This window comes from Rhinolophus hipposideros (assembly GCF_964194185.1).
Source record: "Rhinolophus hipposideros genome assembly, chromosome: 16".
NCBI classification, from domain to species: domain Eukaryota; kingdom Metazoa; phylum Chordata; class Mammalia; order Chiroptera; family Rhinolophidae; genus Rhinolophus; species Rhinolophus hipposideros.
In genome coordinates this window covers 24242087-24257526 of record NC_138062.1, presented here as the reverse complement: position 1 = coordinate 24257526, position 15440 = coordinate 24242087, and the positions used below count along the sequence as shown (strand labels likewise).

The 15440-nt window shown below is 39.7% G+C and overlaps 1 protein-coding gene across 1 annotated transcript in view; it reads right to left on the bottom strand.

Annotated features, from left to right (window-relative positions):
• Nucleotides 1-15440, bottom strand: part of FHDC1 (FH2 domain containing 1) — a 38026-nt gene that overhangs the window by 14581 nt on the left and 8005 nt on the right. Inside the window, exons 3-7 of the mRNA XM_081076629.1 lie at nt 8517-8578; nt 7741-7843; nt 2235-2320; nt 2045-2145; nt 32-102 (exon numbers count right to left, since the gene is read on the bottom strand). Coding sequence (XP_080932755.1) covers nt 32-102; nt 2045-2145; nt 2235-2320; nt 7741-7843; nt 8517-8578 — 423 coding nt within the window. The remainder of the gene's footprint in view (nt 1-31; nt 103-2044; nt 2146-2234; nt 2321-7740; nt 7844-8516; nt 8579-15440) is intronic.

Sequence of the window (15440 nt, the reverse complement as noted above, 5' to 3'; positions counted from 1 at the left end):
ATATTTTTAATTTTTTAAAAATTTTACTTACTGCATTCATGATATTTCCCGCCTGTAGCACCAAGTGTAATATTGAATGTAGCTCCTCACACGACATCAGCTCTGTCAAAAAGAACACACCGCAATACCTTAGAGAAGCCTTTAGCTTAAATGCAGAAAAGACTGCTGCCATATCCAAGTTCAAGGTTATCGGAAGCAAGCTGTGACCCTAAACTGTATATAAAGACTGAAAAGAGCAAATAAAGCAGCACATTCTATGGTTATATCTAATGTACCATTTGCTACTGGCTATCCACACCGTACTGTTTCACTGGAAATCAAATATGTATGACACTTAAATATACGAAATACTTCCATAATGAAGATTTTTCACGTAGTGGAAAATGTAAAAGCCTTATGAAAAGCAGCAAACTGTGCAATAGGAATAAATTTTCTCTTAGCAGTTATTGCTTTTTTCCTTTACATCCACTGGCCTTTGAGACTATACTTATGGAATATGAAAACTAATAGCAAGCAACATTTTGCTCAGTCGATGAGCTATGAGGAGATAAAATATAAACAGGCTGGAATGACATGTAAATAAGTTGCAAAGCACCAAGCCTTAGGGGCCAGGCACCCAGAGAATCTTTCCATTTTATTCAAAACTATACTTATGGTTTCATTTGGATTGGCTTAAAGATTTAAAAAAGAACTTATTGTAATATATTGATAAACGAGGTCTTTAACCACAAAATCTTTTGTACACATACCTATGCAAATAAACAATATTAAAAATTAACATATTTGGAAAACTAAAAAGGTTTGCTTATTAAAATGACAGTATTATAGATAATAAAACGTCACCTATAATATTTTTAAGTTAATATTCTCCATTAAGTCTAGCGTTACTTTCCAAAAATTACATCTGGATCACTGCCTATATTGTGTTATCTGTGGAGGCCAGTTTTTGAAGGCTAACCAGATAAGCAATGCCTCCACCGTGCCCACAAATTTGCACTGCTCAATATGAAAACATTCTTCATCTCTACTGAGCAGGAGGCACAGCCCTTCCAAAGTTGCTGCAATGACCTTGGTATAGGAAAAACATTTTTAAAGGTCTCAATAGAGAAAGAAGAAAAATTCTTCTTAATTCTTAGTCTCCTCTCTAAAATGAAGAAAATAGGATAGAGTGAAGAGAAAAACTTGATCTCAACACAGGTCAGAGGAACTAAACAGGAAAACCAAATGAGAATAAGCAGTTCTACACAATAACTAGGAATCCAGAAAAAGACTGAGAGGAAATCAGGCTGGGGCTGACGAATGCTGGAAAATTGAGGGTCAGGGTGTGCTAGAGCCTGCCTCAAGTAAGAGGAGGAGGCAGGCATCCTCAGTGCCCTAAAAGCCGGAAAGCAAAGCTCCTACCCCTGTGGGTTGAGACAGTAGAGCAACTCTGAGGAGTCTATCCAAGCGGAGTAAGCAAACGTTTAGCAAATTATTCAAAGAAATGGCCAACTCGGCCTCGAATGTAACTAGCACACCAGAAGTTAAGAGTCTGGAGGGGAGGCGGGTGCGCAGAAGAGCCCACTGGAGATGTCTGGGAGGAGCCAGGAGGAATGGGCGTTTGCTTCTGAAAAAGAGGCAGGCCTCCCTCCCCCACCCCACACACCAAAAGAGACCAAAGATAGAAGAGATGCAGCTGGCCCAAGGGCCCACAGTTGGAGCCCATGCTCATACACACACAGAGAAAGCTAACCTACTAGGAGAGGAACAAGTGTGAGCTACAACCAGCAAAGTTTACTTTGAAGCTTGAGACCATAGAAACCTTCTCTTAAGGGAGAATATGCTAATTAATGGATCGATTAGTTAATGAATTAATTAACTAGTGGGAAAGTAAATGGAAATAAACTTTAAATGCACCATTACTGGTAACAGCTCATTTCCCTTTCTAGGATGTATCAGAAATGGGACTTTGCATGTCTAATTTCCATTGAATAGTTTTTAAAAAAAGTAAACTGCTACCAAAATTAATACAAACAAATTACACAAAGCATATGTATTTACTTACCTTTTGTTGCTGTTCTTAGAATTGTTATGTCTGCGTACAGAGAAGAACAAGAAGGTAAAAACTCCTTCTTTAGCACCATGGCTTCAATCCGAAGCGAATAGCTGAAAAATAAAAAGTAAAACTAGAATCTGACGTCATTAATTTAAAAACCTTACTCTGCTTTTAAAGAACAATGATCGGTGATCCTTACTTTGGCACCTGAATTAAGTAGTGCAGAAAGGATTCCGCCAGAGACAGCTTGGACACATCTCCACTAAATGTTTTTAATCTCTTTATCTAAAAGACAAATGGAAAAGGGGGTAGAGAAAAAAATAACTTATGATTAAAATGTAACATGATTTTCAATTTCATCTTAGAATTCCTGTAAGAAAATAGGATTTCACTGCCCAATTCAAACTAGTAAAAATGGAGACCTAAGAAAAGACAGAAGAAGAAATCATCACATCTACCACTTTATTAAAAGAAGAAACACCAAACAAACAAATTAGAGAGAAGACCCATGTCACTTCTGTGGGTATAACAATCCCATACAAACCAGAGAGCTGAGCCACTGGAATCCTCAGGCAGATTACTATCAGGAGACTGAAAAAGGGTCATTCTATGGATGAAAATTTTCTGTAAATTATAATCTGGAAGGGGACATTGTTTGGGAGAAGAAAGAAGAGACTGAGGAGTCATTATAATATGATCCTTTAAGTCATCAGTGAAAAAATATCATTATTATTATTATATAATCTTATTATTTTTGAGTATTTTAAGTATAAAATACTTAGAATGGGTAAGGTCTAAGGCAGATCTTCTTCCTGTATCAAGTCCCCTTCACACACAACAGCTTTCTAGGAAGCGACTATTGTATGTTGAGGTGCGTATACTTTGGCTCTCCAGCCGGAAGATAAAAAGGAAAGTGGTTTAAACAACCCAAAGATCAATGTCAAGACATCCGCCTATGAAAAAAATCAGGTAATAAGACAGTATGTACAGTAGGATACCATTTCTATGATTTTTCTTCTTTTTAAAAGTGTCGACTCCCACCCCCCCCGCCCCCCCCCCCCCCCCCGACGCCATTCTCCACGCACAGACTATCTAGACTCAGGAAAAAGGCTGAAAGACCTCACCAACATCAGGTGTCAGGATTACAGTCATTATTATTTTCTTCCGCTGCTCATTTTTATTTTCTAAAATGTCTACAATAAATATGTATTACACTTATAAAACATTAAACTAAAAGTTATTAAACATGCAACTATTCCTTCAACTCTAGCAAGGGAAAAAAATAAAGATCTGACATTAGGAATATGCTAGGCAAACAGCTAGCAGGTAGGGATGGAGGTGAAGAGAAAGTGCTCAAACTGCATCAGAAGGCAAATCATGCCTTTCATCACACAGAAAACTGGACCAACCCAACGGCAGAAACATTTCTCCGTCTGCTGCAAGAGTCTTCCAATAAAAATACACCACGGTAAGTAGCACCTTAAGACCACCAGGCAAGCAGACAGCCTATCTCTATAGCTAACTGTCGCCTAGGAGCACTTACCATCTTTTATTATTCTTTTAAAGCTTTCTTTTTCCATCCCCTGGATTATATTGGCTGCCCAGAAAAATAACATGATGTTTACACCTCTTGAAAAATAGGAAATGGCAGTTCAGAAACACAGAGGAGGGAGTATTTGCAAAGATACACTAACTGAAATATCTACATTACCTGAAAAGACAAAATGCAACAGTGCAGATACGCACCCAAGTATTAAGTCTGGTCCTTAAGACTATAGTTTTTCTTCCATTATAGAATTGCCTTCTTTCCCCTACTTGAGGGCCTCAAAGTAAATTTACCATTTTCAGCCTTACTAAATGGCACCTCTAGTTTAGCAAAAGTCCAAATCAGTGCCTAGTTTCTGAACTGAGAAAGCTGTGGGAATTCTGATCCCTTCTGAACTAGAGCCTCACAATTCACTATATATGGGCAGGGGCAGAGTGAGGTTGTACCTTTTATAACACCATATACGTAGCATGTGCAAAACTGCTGAAAATAGCACCGTTTTCTGTCTAAAGCAGAAGAACAGGTCATGCTAAGTAAACTTGGTAGATACATCTATTAAACATGTGCTAAACTGTAACTGAACAAGGATTAATCTCCTTCACTTATGTAAAGAGCTAAAAATGTTTAGATTTCAAGAGAATGGTGATGAAAAGATAGTATTTAATTTAAATACCATGTATACAGTTCTTAATTCCATTTCAAAATGGGATTTACGTTCATTAAGAGGGATTACTGTCCCGTCACAGTGGTAGGGAGGTAAAAATGAGAGGTGAGCCAACCCTATAATTATTATGCATTCTCATCATCATCAAAAAGCATTTATCAAACATGGTTAGGCGTAATTTTGTTGGCTGAGCCAAGTGACTCTCATTATGACCCGGCTGTGCCCGGTTCTGTCCTAATAGCAAACGGCATGCTCCTTAAGACTCACACATTCCAAAGGGCAGGCCTCCTTCATCCCATCTAATTCCACTCACATGGTCTTGAAAGAGCAGGATTTCCCACCCACAAACCCACCTCACAGAAGACCCTCACTGTCACTCCCCTCCCAGGGGCAGAGTAAACAAAAAAGGTAGGAACAGTGATCAAATATCAGAAGCGGCAATTTAACTTGCCTCCAGATAGAACTGGACATTTCTACCATCTTCCAGCCCTGTATGCCTGACACTGAGAGGTGATAGGGTACCAGCCCATTAGAGGGAAGGGCTGGCAGGTTGAGTGTGGGTCCCTTCCAGTGCCCACCTGGCTCCTCCTCAAGTCTCCTATCAGCGCACAGGAATACTTTGCTGGACAGAGAGCCTACACCAGTTCTTTTTATTTCTGGGCCTACCTTCTTCCTCTGAAAGTTTTAACCACGAGTTTGAGGCAAGATGAACAAACATGCCAGATAAAAGATTTATGGTGAAAGGCAGAGAAATCCTAAAAAACAAATTAACCTTGGGTTGGCTTGTCAGCTGAGACCACAGGAGAGAGAAAAGGGCTCTTTCCGTTCATATTTTTCCGCATGCTGATAAGATCACAGTATCATTCGGGTGACACTTACTCACACCAGTACTCTGATAGCAGAGGTGATGAAAAGGCTGGGTGGCCCTCTGAGAACCTTTTCAGAGTTTTGAGAACCTCTGCCCTTCCTTCCTTCCTCCAAGGGAGGTGGTGGAATGCAGCAGAAGGAACTGCTCTGGGGTCAGACAAATCAGGGTTCCTCTGACAAATCCACCTTCCTCTACAGCCTGTGAATCATGTGACACTAGACCAGTTCTATGTAACGCGTGTGAGCCTATTTCTCACTTGTAAAATGAGACATATCATGTCGCTGTGAGGATTACATGAAAAAGACACACAAAATACTTAGAGCAATGATTTATTAACTTTCTAGGTACCTGGCACTGAAGGAAGCACTTGAAATACATGATCAAGCTTGGCTGAATTTTGCCCTGTCCAGTGCCTGGTACATGGAGACACTCAATAAAAGTTTAGAGCCTTCTTGTGCTGAAAATGAGCACAGAACATTGAACCTCAGGCTTAGCAACATGCAGCTACGTATCCACTTATGTATTTATTAGCATATTTCTGTCACATTCCTAAACCTTTCTCCTTCGGCCCTGCCTCTTCCTCTTTGGTGGAGGTTCCATCTCCAACCTCCACCAAAAACTCTGGGGGCGACCCTGGGTCTGGGTGGCGCCAGAGGCTACACAGCTCTCACAACAAAGCCAATCTGTCGTTGCAGAGGGCATGGGTCACTGAGGTGGCTTTGGCTGTCACCGGCCTCCCTCTGTCAGCACAGATCCCCCAGAATGGTTTAGGGAGGGGCGCCAAGTGGCTCTGGGGACGGTCAGGGTGTTCCTGCTGAAGGAAGCTCCCAGCTGAGTTTGGAGGGTGTGGAGAGCTGAAGCCAAGAGTCAGTAACATAAACACAGAGAAGTGTGACCAAGCTTGTCAGCTATTCAGACTGAGGATGACCCTGCAGCAGCTGGGCCTGGTTCAACAGCTCATTTTAGGGTCCCAAGGCTGCTTCATGTCAGCAGGACACTGCTTCTGGGGTAGCTAATTGTCTGGGCCTGAGAGAACGCCTTGGCGCTGGGTTTGCCCTTAACTTTCTTCCCTTTCAATTTTATCCCCTACACAACTCAAAAATCAGACTTTTTCAGAACATGAGCGGTTTGATGGCTAAGTTGCTTCTTTGAAAAATCCCTTAGTCTTCCACGACCTTTGCATTTTCTAATCACACCTTTGAATTGTCAATTCGAAATTTAAAGAACCATATTTAACCTCCCACCTCCTCATGGTAAGAAGCTGGCAGCCTCCCTTGTGCCTAACTTCCATTTAGAAATTTAGAGCTTTTCAGAGCACTTTCACATCTGCTATCAAATTTGATTCTCACTTAAAAAGAACGGCAAGGTCGGTTAGGAGTGGGTTCTAGAGCAGGTCTAAAGAGAAGTCACGAAAAAAGCCCAAGAAGGAATAAGATTTTGAGAACAACTACATCTTTTTTTAAAAAAAACTCACATTAATTCAATCATATTCATCCTAATTTAAAGATTTTGGAACTCGCATTCTTTACATAAAACAAAAATTAAAGTGTTTAGTATAGAAGACCTGGGTAAATTATGATTTAAATGTTGCTTTCCCTCAACACTTTGAGACCTTTTTACTAACATTAATGAATGCTGTTAATTAATCTTGGCTAAGCTAAACGACACTTAATTTGCAAACAGAAAACCTAAGGTAGACAGAGCCGCAGGTTATTAGATGTACCCAGAATATCTAGTAAACCCACGAAGATCCTCAATTTGGCATTATGAGTTTATCACTGATGTAAAAGAAAAAGCGCAAATATATTTCTCCTATTATCATTAATGGCACCAAGGTCAAGTTCCATAAATCACACGTGAGAACGGGAGTGGATAAGGAAGGGAAGAACCGAAACTCTGTGTAAAAGGGGAACTTACACTTTTTACTTTATAAGACTATATTATTCAAATGTTTAGCAGCATAGATATTAATGTAATTTCTTATCAAATTTTTTCAAGGGTCAGTTCTTCAGAAATAAAAAACAATATCCCCATTTTGCAATGTTTTATAGGATTGTTTTTTTTTTTTTTCCTATCAAGCTCCGACTCACTAAAAAATTCATTTCTCTCAGTCCAGGAAAAAAAAAGATCAGCATCTTTATATTGTGGTACTATATTGCTATCACAGCAACCTCTACATTTTAGTCAGTTATATAGACAACATTTATTAACAACTGACCTACCTCTCCAAATTTTTAGAGCATCTTTATCCAAAAGTGGTTGTTTTATCTTTTTTTAAAGTATATGTATTATAACCCCGGTACATCCTAGACAAAGGTCATCATTAGATGACAGAAAATGCACCTAAAATGTATTGAGCTCCCGTCTCACTTTATAGGTGAGAAAACTAAAGGTAAGAGGAGTTAAGAAACCTGCCCAAGTCTCTCATTTAAAAAAGTTTTCTCAATTAAGGGTCAAGCTCTAATTTAAACCCAGATTCTCTAACTCCACGAACCCATACTCTTTCTACTAGGTCACTTCTTTTACATGAGAAGACTCGGGCTCTGGGTAGGAGAGCGCCCTTCCATGTGGGTTTTGACATTCCTAATCACTCCTAACATCTAAAACTCATGCGCCAAATTCCTTACCTCCTCTGACTCGGGCAAAAGCTTAAGAAATTCTCGCAATGTCTCTGATCCATAATGCTCAGTCTTTCCTTGATGAATATCTTCTACAATGGACTGAGGAGACCTTGAAAAGACAATCAGATTCCATTTCACCTTTGCTGGAGTGCCAAAGAAACACAAGCCAGTGGAAATTAAAACAAACCGCCTCCACCCTCTTTTCCATCCCACCTTCTTCCCAGTCTAACAGGCGGTTTTGTGTCCGTGACCGCTGCAACTCTACTACCATGGAAAGTAGGGATCCTGATACACCACTCAGAGGCCCCTTTACCTAGAAAACCACCCCTGAGGCATCCCAGGAAGGTCAGCATGGCAACCACCACTGGGGTCTTCTTTGGGAGAAGAAAAACAATCCCCTTTGGTCTCGGAAATTCCTGCAGAGCCCTTTCCTTTCTACTTCAGAACACTTGAACTTAACTACTGTTCACCTCACCCGTCCAACCTCCACTCAAGGAGCAACACGACAGATGAATTTATAAATTCCCTGACGTGACAGGCTTGAATAGACACCCGGGGCAATTCTCCCTATACTTCAAATCACTAGATTAGGTTTTCAAGAAGGAAAACAGTAGAAAGTGACACACACTTGTGGACTTATCAAAGCCACGTGTCTAAGAGGATTTAAAGATATGAGGAATGACTTTCACTCATATTAGAATCTGAATTTCAGCTCACACCCACAGACTCTGATGCTGACAGCATGGATATGACTAAAGTTTCAATTGTGGGCAAAATCTTACTTCTTAAATTGCTTTAGAAATATCCCAATGTTCATGCTCCGTTTTGCATCCAACACAGTAATCTGGAAAAAAAAAATAGAGACACAAGATAATTAAAGTACAAATAAGAAGAACTGAAGAAAAGAATCAAAACCTATCAAAATAGAATACTAATTTATAAGAGAATAATTCCCAACATACCTAATATTGATATACCTAATATAGTCTTATAAACACTAAAATATTATCATCTCTCCAAACGTTCTGCAATGATATATTTCCTTAAATGTAATAATTATACATATCTGTTTTAATATTCTATAATTTTAAGTAAATTATATATATATACTTACATTTTTTTTTTAAATTTAGCAGTTTTCTGTTAGAATAACACAGTCCACAGCTTAAAGACCCAATGTGGAAAAATGTCTCAGCATAGTAAGAATCATATGAGCTTTGAACTGAGAGAGTAAAAAATAATTCTGCAGTGATTTTAGAGTGAGTCTCAATCCTGATTTAGGGATATGAAAGGACCAATACTGTTATTTTCAGGAACATAATAGAATTCTTATATTTTTTCTAAAAGAAAAATTTCTTTTCATTGAAAAAGAATATAGCTGTCCAATAGCTCTTTTAGGAAGAGGTAAGACAGTACCCTAATTTTATTTACTCAGAATTTAAAAAGGACAACTCTTGTGCTACATTTCACGAAGTCTAAGACCCATATTTTTTTGCATTTTAACATCTCGGGAATCAGAATGTGTCTTACAATGTATGGCATCTTTTATTTAGTGAAATATGGTGGCTATTCCAATGTACCATCAAAATCCAGATTTGGGCTCCAATAAATTTTAGCTGTTCAAATTAATAATTTAGAAGAGTTTTATTAGACTAGAATTTTTTTTTGGCAGGGGAAAAGGGTGGTGGGGGATGAAACACAAAAGCTATTTCTTTCTTTGAAAGTAAATATCCAGGATGTGAGGAGGAAAGATAACCTGAAAAGGGGTGCAATTTTTTCCATTTGTTTTTTGGTAAAGGCAGGCTAGCTAAAATAGGAATGTTGTTATAATGCTCTTCCTTTCCAAATGTATGTGATTCATTGTGAACAAAAGAGAATCAGGTTTCAGATTAAATTCCTGATCTCTGGGCTTGCTTCTAAGTTTATATGAAATCGCAAGACTGTTAACCAAAGTTAATGGCACTTCCTGGCTATAAGGTTAAATTTTTACAAGACTATGGTTGCCTTCATTTGAAGACTAATCTTAAACAATCACATTATTTACTATCCTAAGGGTTTATTTCATGTTAACACAATCACCTGCCAACCATAAAATAAACTCCAAGTTAAAAGAGCAGGCCCCTTATTGGAATCCTACCCTGGGGTTGCAGTTCAAGTTCAATGTGAAGGGAGAGGACAGGAACAGGGGGGAGAGAGGGTGAGAAAAAATACCTGTCAAACTTATCACCCTTTAAGGAGGAAAGCTCATACCAAAAAGAGGAATCTAAACTTATTAAGACAGACAACTATGTGTTTATTACAATTCATAAATTAAAAAACAAGTAAGAACATGCACATTGATACAGATGTATATGTAGCTAAAGAATTTTCTCTGCACTCATTTCTGCCCAGAATGGGGGAAATATCTTCTTTTATGTTTCTTTCATTAAATTACCACCTCCTGCTATATTTAACCCTTGAGGGTAGCACCCTCCTCTGATCCCAAAACCCTAAACGCCACCCTCATCATTTTCGCCCTTCAACCCTCTGGGACTCTATACACTTGGCCTAGATCCGCAGCTATTGAGAAGTGGTGGAGACATTTCTCTTATTATTCCTATTTGCCAGATAAGGAAACTGAGCCTCACAGATGTCATTTTATAACTCCCCCAAAGCAATACTAGAAATGAAATCCTAGACTGGGTCTCTCTGGTTCCTTTTAGTCCCTGCGAGTTTTAATATCACTGAGGATACAGGAATATAGAGAAGTAGCAAATATCCTCCCTCTCCCCCCACCCCCCAGCATGGTATTAACACTGGGATGTTTCTCTAAGAATGGGGTCAGATCTGTAGAAAGCCACCTGCAGGGGCCTGGCCAAGTCCCCTGCTGACCCCACAGCTGTATGTGTGGGGTGATGGATAGAAATCATGTTCTCACCAGCTAAGACAACCTCCAGGAGTGAAAGGCCTGGGCCTCCAGGAGCAGCCCCTCAGGCTCAACATAGGGGCAGCACAGCCTGGGGCACCAGCTGTCTCCACAGCTTGAAACAAGGCTTTAGAACCCCATCATTAAGAGAATTCAGCAATATTCCTAAGGAAAAACCTGGGTTGGCCATGACTGAGCACCTAACACGGAAAACAGCCCAGCGCCTCACCCAAACAACAGGAAAAGGAGACAACTGATAACATTCCAGGGACAGTCCCACTCTCTCCTGGCAGCTTCGGATTTGCCCAGTGAATGAGCAGTCTTTCTCGTAGGTTATCACACTGGATCCTTCTTAAGCAGTGTTATAAAAGTGTTTGTTAAAGTCCTTCAAAGAGGGTTATCACTCTACATGTAAATTAGCTTATCTTACTTCCCAAATGCTTGCCAGCTCAAAGCTGGGCAATTCAGAAACGCATGCGTGGGGGACGGTGGTGTTTTGGAAGCAGTCAGCGCAGTGGACTGCACCTGGGCTCCTTTTGAGACTCCCAGGCTCCACAGGCTGAGACCAATCGCCAAGAAAGGGGATGAACCGACATGGACCCTCCCTCTCCACCAGTTCCAATCAATCCGTATCTACTTTCCTGGATGCCGCAGGACGGGTAGGCAGGACCCCACTGAAGTCAGGGCCTGTCACAGCAGGTCCAGCCAGTATACTACAGAGCTCGTGAGCTTTCCCACGAAAGCTCACTGAAGAGTTAAACCATTCCTGGCCAACAGGAGAGCTAAAATTAAGGTGGTAATGTGCGCCACTCATTTCATCCAGAGGATATCCCACCAGGATGAGGGGACCTGCTATAATAACAGCTCCCCTCGGATGGCCAGGGTGGCCAAGAGTTGTTCTGACAACCTCAGAAGCACCGAGACCGTACTACCGGTATGTACTCAATAAGCAGGTGTCAGTGGGTCCACAACCCCTCTTGTTCGGACCTTTAAGTCAGCTCTCCTAGTTTCTCTTACTACAATTCTTGTATTTTCACCTAGTATCAATCCACTACAAAATCTGCCTCCCTTCTTCACTTTTGTAAGATGCACATAACAATGTTTACCATCTTAATGTTTACCACAACAATGTTTACCATCTTAACCATTCAGTGTATAGTTCTGTAGCCTTAAGTATATTCATATTGTTGTGCAACCATCACCACCATCCATCCATAGAACTCGTCCCCTTGCAAAACTGAAACCCTGTACCCATGAAACAATAACTCCTCATTTCCCCTCCTCCACCCCCTAGCAACCATCATTCGACTCTCTTCTGTCCCTATGAATTTGACTACTCTGGGTATTTCATATAAGTGGAATCATACAGTACTTGTCCTCTTGTGACTGGTTTATTTCACTTATTATAACGCCCTCAGGTAGAAAAAGAAAATTTTAAACCACTTTTGTTTCAGTATGTCAAAGGGGGCTTCCTTCCTTCCTTAGCTCTAAGGAGTGGTTATTTCAATCCTATGTCAAATTTTGGAAGGCAAAAATTAAAAAATCTTCCTGTATCCTCCAACATAGACTTAACTTTTGGTTTTTTATGGTTTTTCATTTTCTTTACTTTTGCTTATTGGTTGTTTGGGAAATGTTCCTCCCCCAACTTTGGGGGGGGGGGTAATGAAAACCCAGTTGAAGCTTTTATTTTCTTTGAAATATATCTATTTTTAAGTACTACTACCTGGTTCTATAGTTTTGGATTGAGCATGTCCCAGAATTCTAAAATATACTGGGATCATAACAAAAGTCGAGAAAGAATGACTAATACCTAAAATTACAGTGAGAGAATAAAATATTACTTCTCATTAATTTAGAAGAACCAATCTTCCTTCCTTCCTTCCTTTTTTTTTTTTTTCTTTTTTTTGAGGGTGCATCTCACAGTGGCCCACCCGGGGATTGAATTGGCAACCTTGGTGTTATCAGCACCACACTCTAACCAACTGAGCTACCAGCCACACTCCCTTCCTCTTTTTCTAATAAATGATTTTAGCTATTTCTTCCATGGTATAATGAATTAATATTAATTGTAATATTACTATAAACATAATGAATGCCCTCTAGTGTTTCAACATTTGTGTCTTCTTTTTCTTTATTTCAGTTTTGTTAAGGTATAATAAATAAAATTGTAGATATTTAAAGTGTATATCGTGATTTGATATACGTATACATTGTGAAGATTCCCCCCATCTAGTTAATAAACACATCTATCCATCACCTCACATGTTTATCTTTATTATTATTTTTGGTGAGAACATTTAAGTTCTACTCTCTTAGCAAATTTCAATTATACAATACAACGTTATCAACTGTAGTCACCATGTTTTACATCAGATCCTCAGACCTGACCTTAGTCATCTTACTGTGTTTTCTTTGTGAATCCCAATTTTGATCTATCATATCAATACCTTGTAAGATAGTCCCTTTGCTTCCTAGATTCAGTTCTGTCAGGCTCAGTTACTTTTAATTTCTTTGGAGGAAACCAAATCCTTAACACTGGCCCTTACCTTAAGAGCGTTTTAGATCTAGAGAGAAACAAGTAGAGACCCAACTACCCAGTGTGAGGCTGAAGGGCTGAGCAACGCCGATAATAGTTGGACGGGGAACTTCTCAGGGGTGAGATCAGCAAACTTGGGGGCCGGGGGAGGTGGAGCTTGAGCCGAATCTTTTTATTATTATCACCAGTAATATAAATTTGTAATATCTAATTACTTTATTACAGCTTAATTATTATTGTAACATCTGTAGCCTCTTCAAGTTAATTTTTAGGTAACGAAGATATAAGGATAGTAATATTTCATAAATTTTTTCTCCCTTATTAAATGTTCTAGTTTACTATTTTCAATTAGTTATTCTTCCTAAACTCAGCGATTCCCAAACCCAGCTTTTCCCTATCTTCCAGCAACTTCTTCCTTTGGAGTATAATGGACTTTACTTGTAATGCTTTATAAGCCATTTAAAGTAGGAGCCAACCACATAACGGCAGGCCATTCCTGTACGAGATTATTATATTTCAAAGGAACATAATCTGATCTTCAGCACGTTTGAACCTCCAGAATTATGGCCTGTGTGGTAACGGTTGGGATGCCATGTTTCCAGGCTCAGGATGGAGCCGTTTGCTGAACATACTGTCAAGGGTATTCTCCAGTTCACACAGACCGGAGGTGAGCAGACAACTACTTTCAACCCGGAACTCCACTTACTACAGGGTGAATTGGAAGATGTAGCGCTGGTCCTTGTTAGACCATCCCTCTTTTAAGTTGTAATTTCTTTAGAAGAAAATTTAATCAGGGAAGAAAATAGCACGAACTATATCCTGTTACTAAAAAAAGTATATATAATAAATACTTCAAGCCACGTTGGAGATAACATGGAAAATTGAAAATAATTTTATATATAAAATTATTTATATATAAAATAACCCTCTGTTATGTGACAATATTACCTAATCTGCACTTAAATCCGTCTATCTACACTACTTTTCCTACATGTGTACTGAAGAATTGAAGTTAGACTGAGTACACGGTGGTGGTGATTTAATTTTTCTTTCTAGTATGCTGTTTCTCAGATTAGGACCTGCAAGTGTTAAAAATAAAGATATTTGGGTCGGCCAGGTGCTCGTGGTTGGAGCACAGTGCTCATAACACCAAGATCGCCGGTTCAATTCCCACATGGGCCAGTGAGAAACAACGGCTTGAGCTTGGAGCTGAACCTCCGGTGGGCAGCCGGTTGGCTCAATGGTTAGAGCGTAGTGCTCATAATACCAAGGTCGCCGGTTCGATTCCAACATGGGTCAGTGAGCTGCGCCCTCCACAATTAGATTGAAAACAACGACCTGACCTGGAGCTGAGCTGTGCCCTCCACAGCTAGACTGAAAACAAGTTGACATGGAGTTGATGGGTCCTGGAAAAACACACTGCTCCCCAATATTCCCCAATAAAAAATATTAAAAAGTAAAGATATTTGCAAACCCATGTTCATCACAGCATTATTCTCAATAGCCGGATAATAGCCAAAAGATGGAAGCAACCCAGAAAGATGGAAGCAATCCAGGAAACAACCCAGAAAGATGGAAGCAACCCAGGTGTCCATCAACAGGTAACTAGATCAACAAAATGTAGTGTATACATACAATGGAATATTATTCAGCCTGAAAATCCTGACACATGCTACAACAGGGATGAACGCTAAGGACATTATGCAACAACGTGGATGTTTCAGTGCCACTGAGCTTTACACTTAAAACATTGCTATGTGTATTTTAACACCATTAAAAATTTGATTATTCAGTTTTAGAATTTTTTTTTTTTCACTTAAGGAAAGAAAAAAGGCTGCACCTAGGTCTAGGGGTGGAGGGAGATAAGAAGAAAGACTTTTTTCCCTCCTGAATTTTAGATCTGGCCTAGAAATGGACATTTCTGCTTCTCCTACAGCTGGAAGAAGAATGCCACAGTTCCTGCCGCTTCCCTCCCTCTCTGTGGTCCTTAACCTCTCTTGAATTCACAAACATAAGGTAGCAAGTTCCTTGTAGTCCCATGAACTATCATTTGGCAAAAGAAACATATCCAATTTACAAAGGCCAGCTGCCTCCCCAGAGGCATGAGGAGCCAGACCCCCTTCTGTGTGTTCCAGGTGCTTTTCTGAGACATACACGCTTTCCCCACATGTGCCCATCCACTCTTTCCTTCAAAATTCTTAAAATTCAGTAAGTAGAGCTCAGAAACAATGGTGAGACATGACCTACCATACAATAAGAAACCTC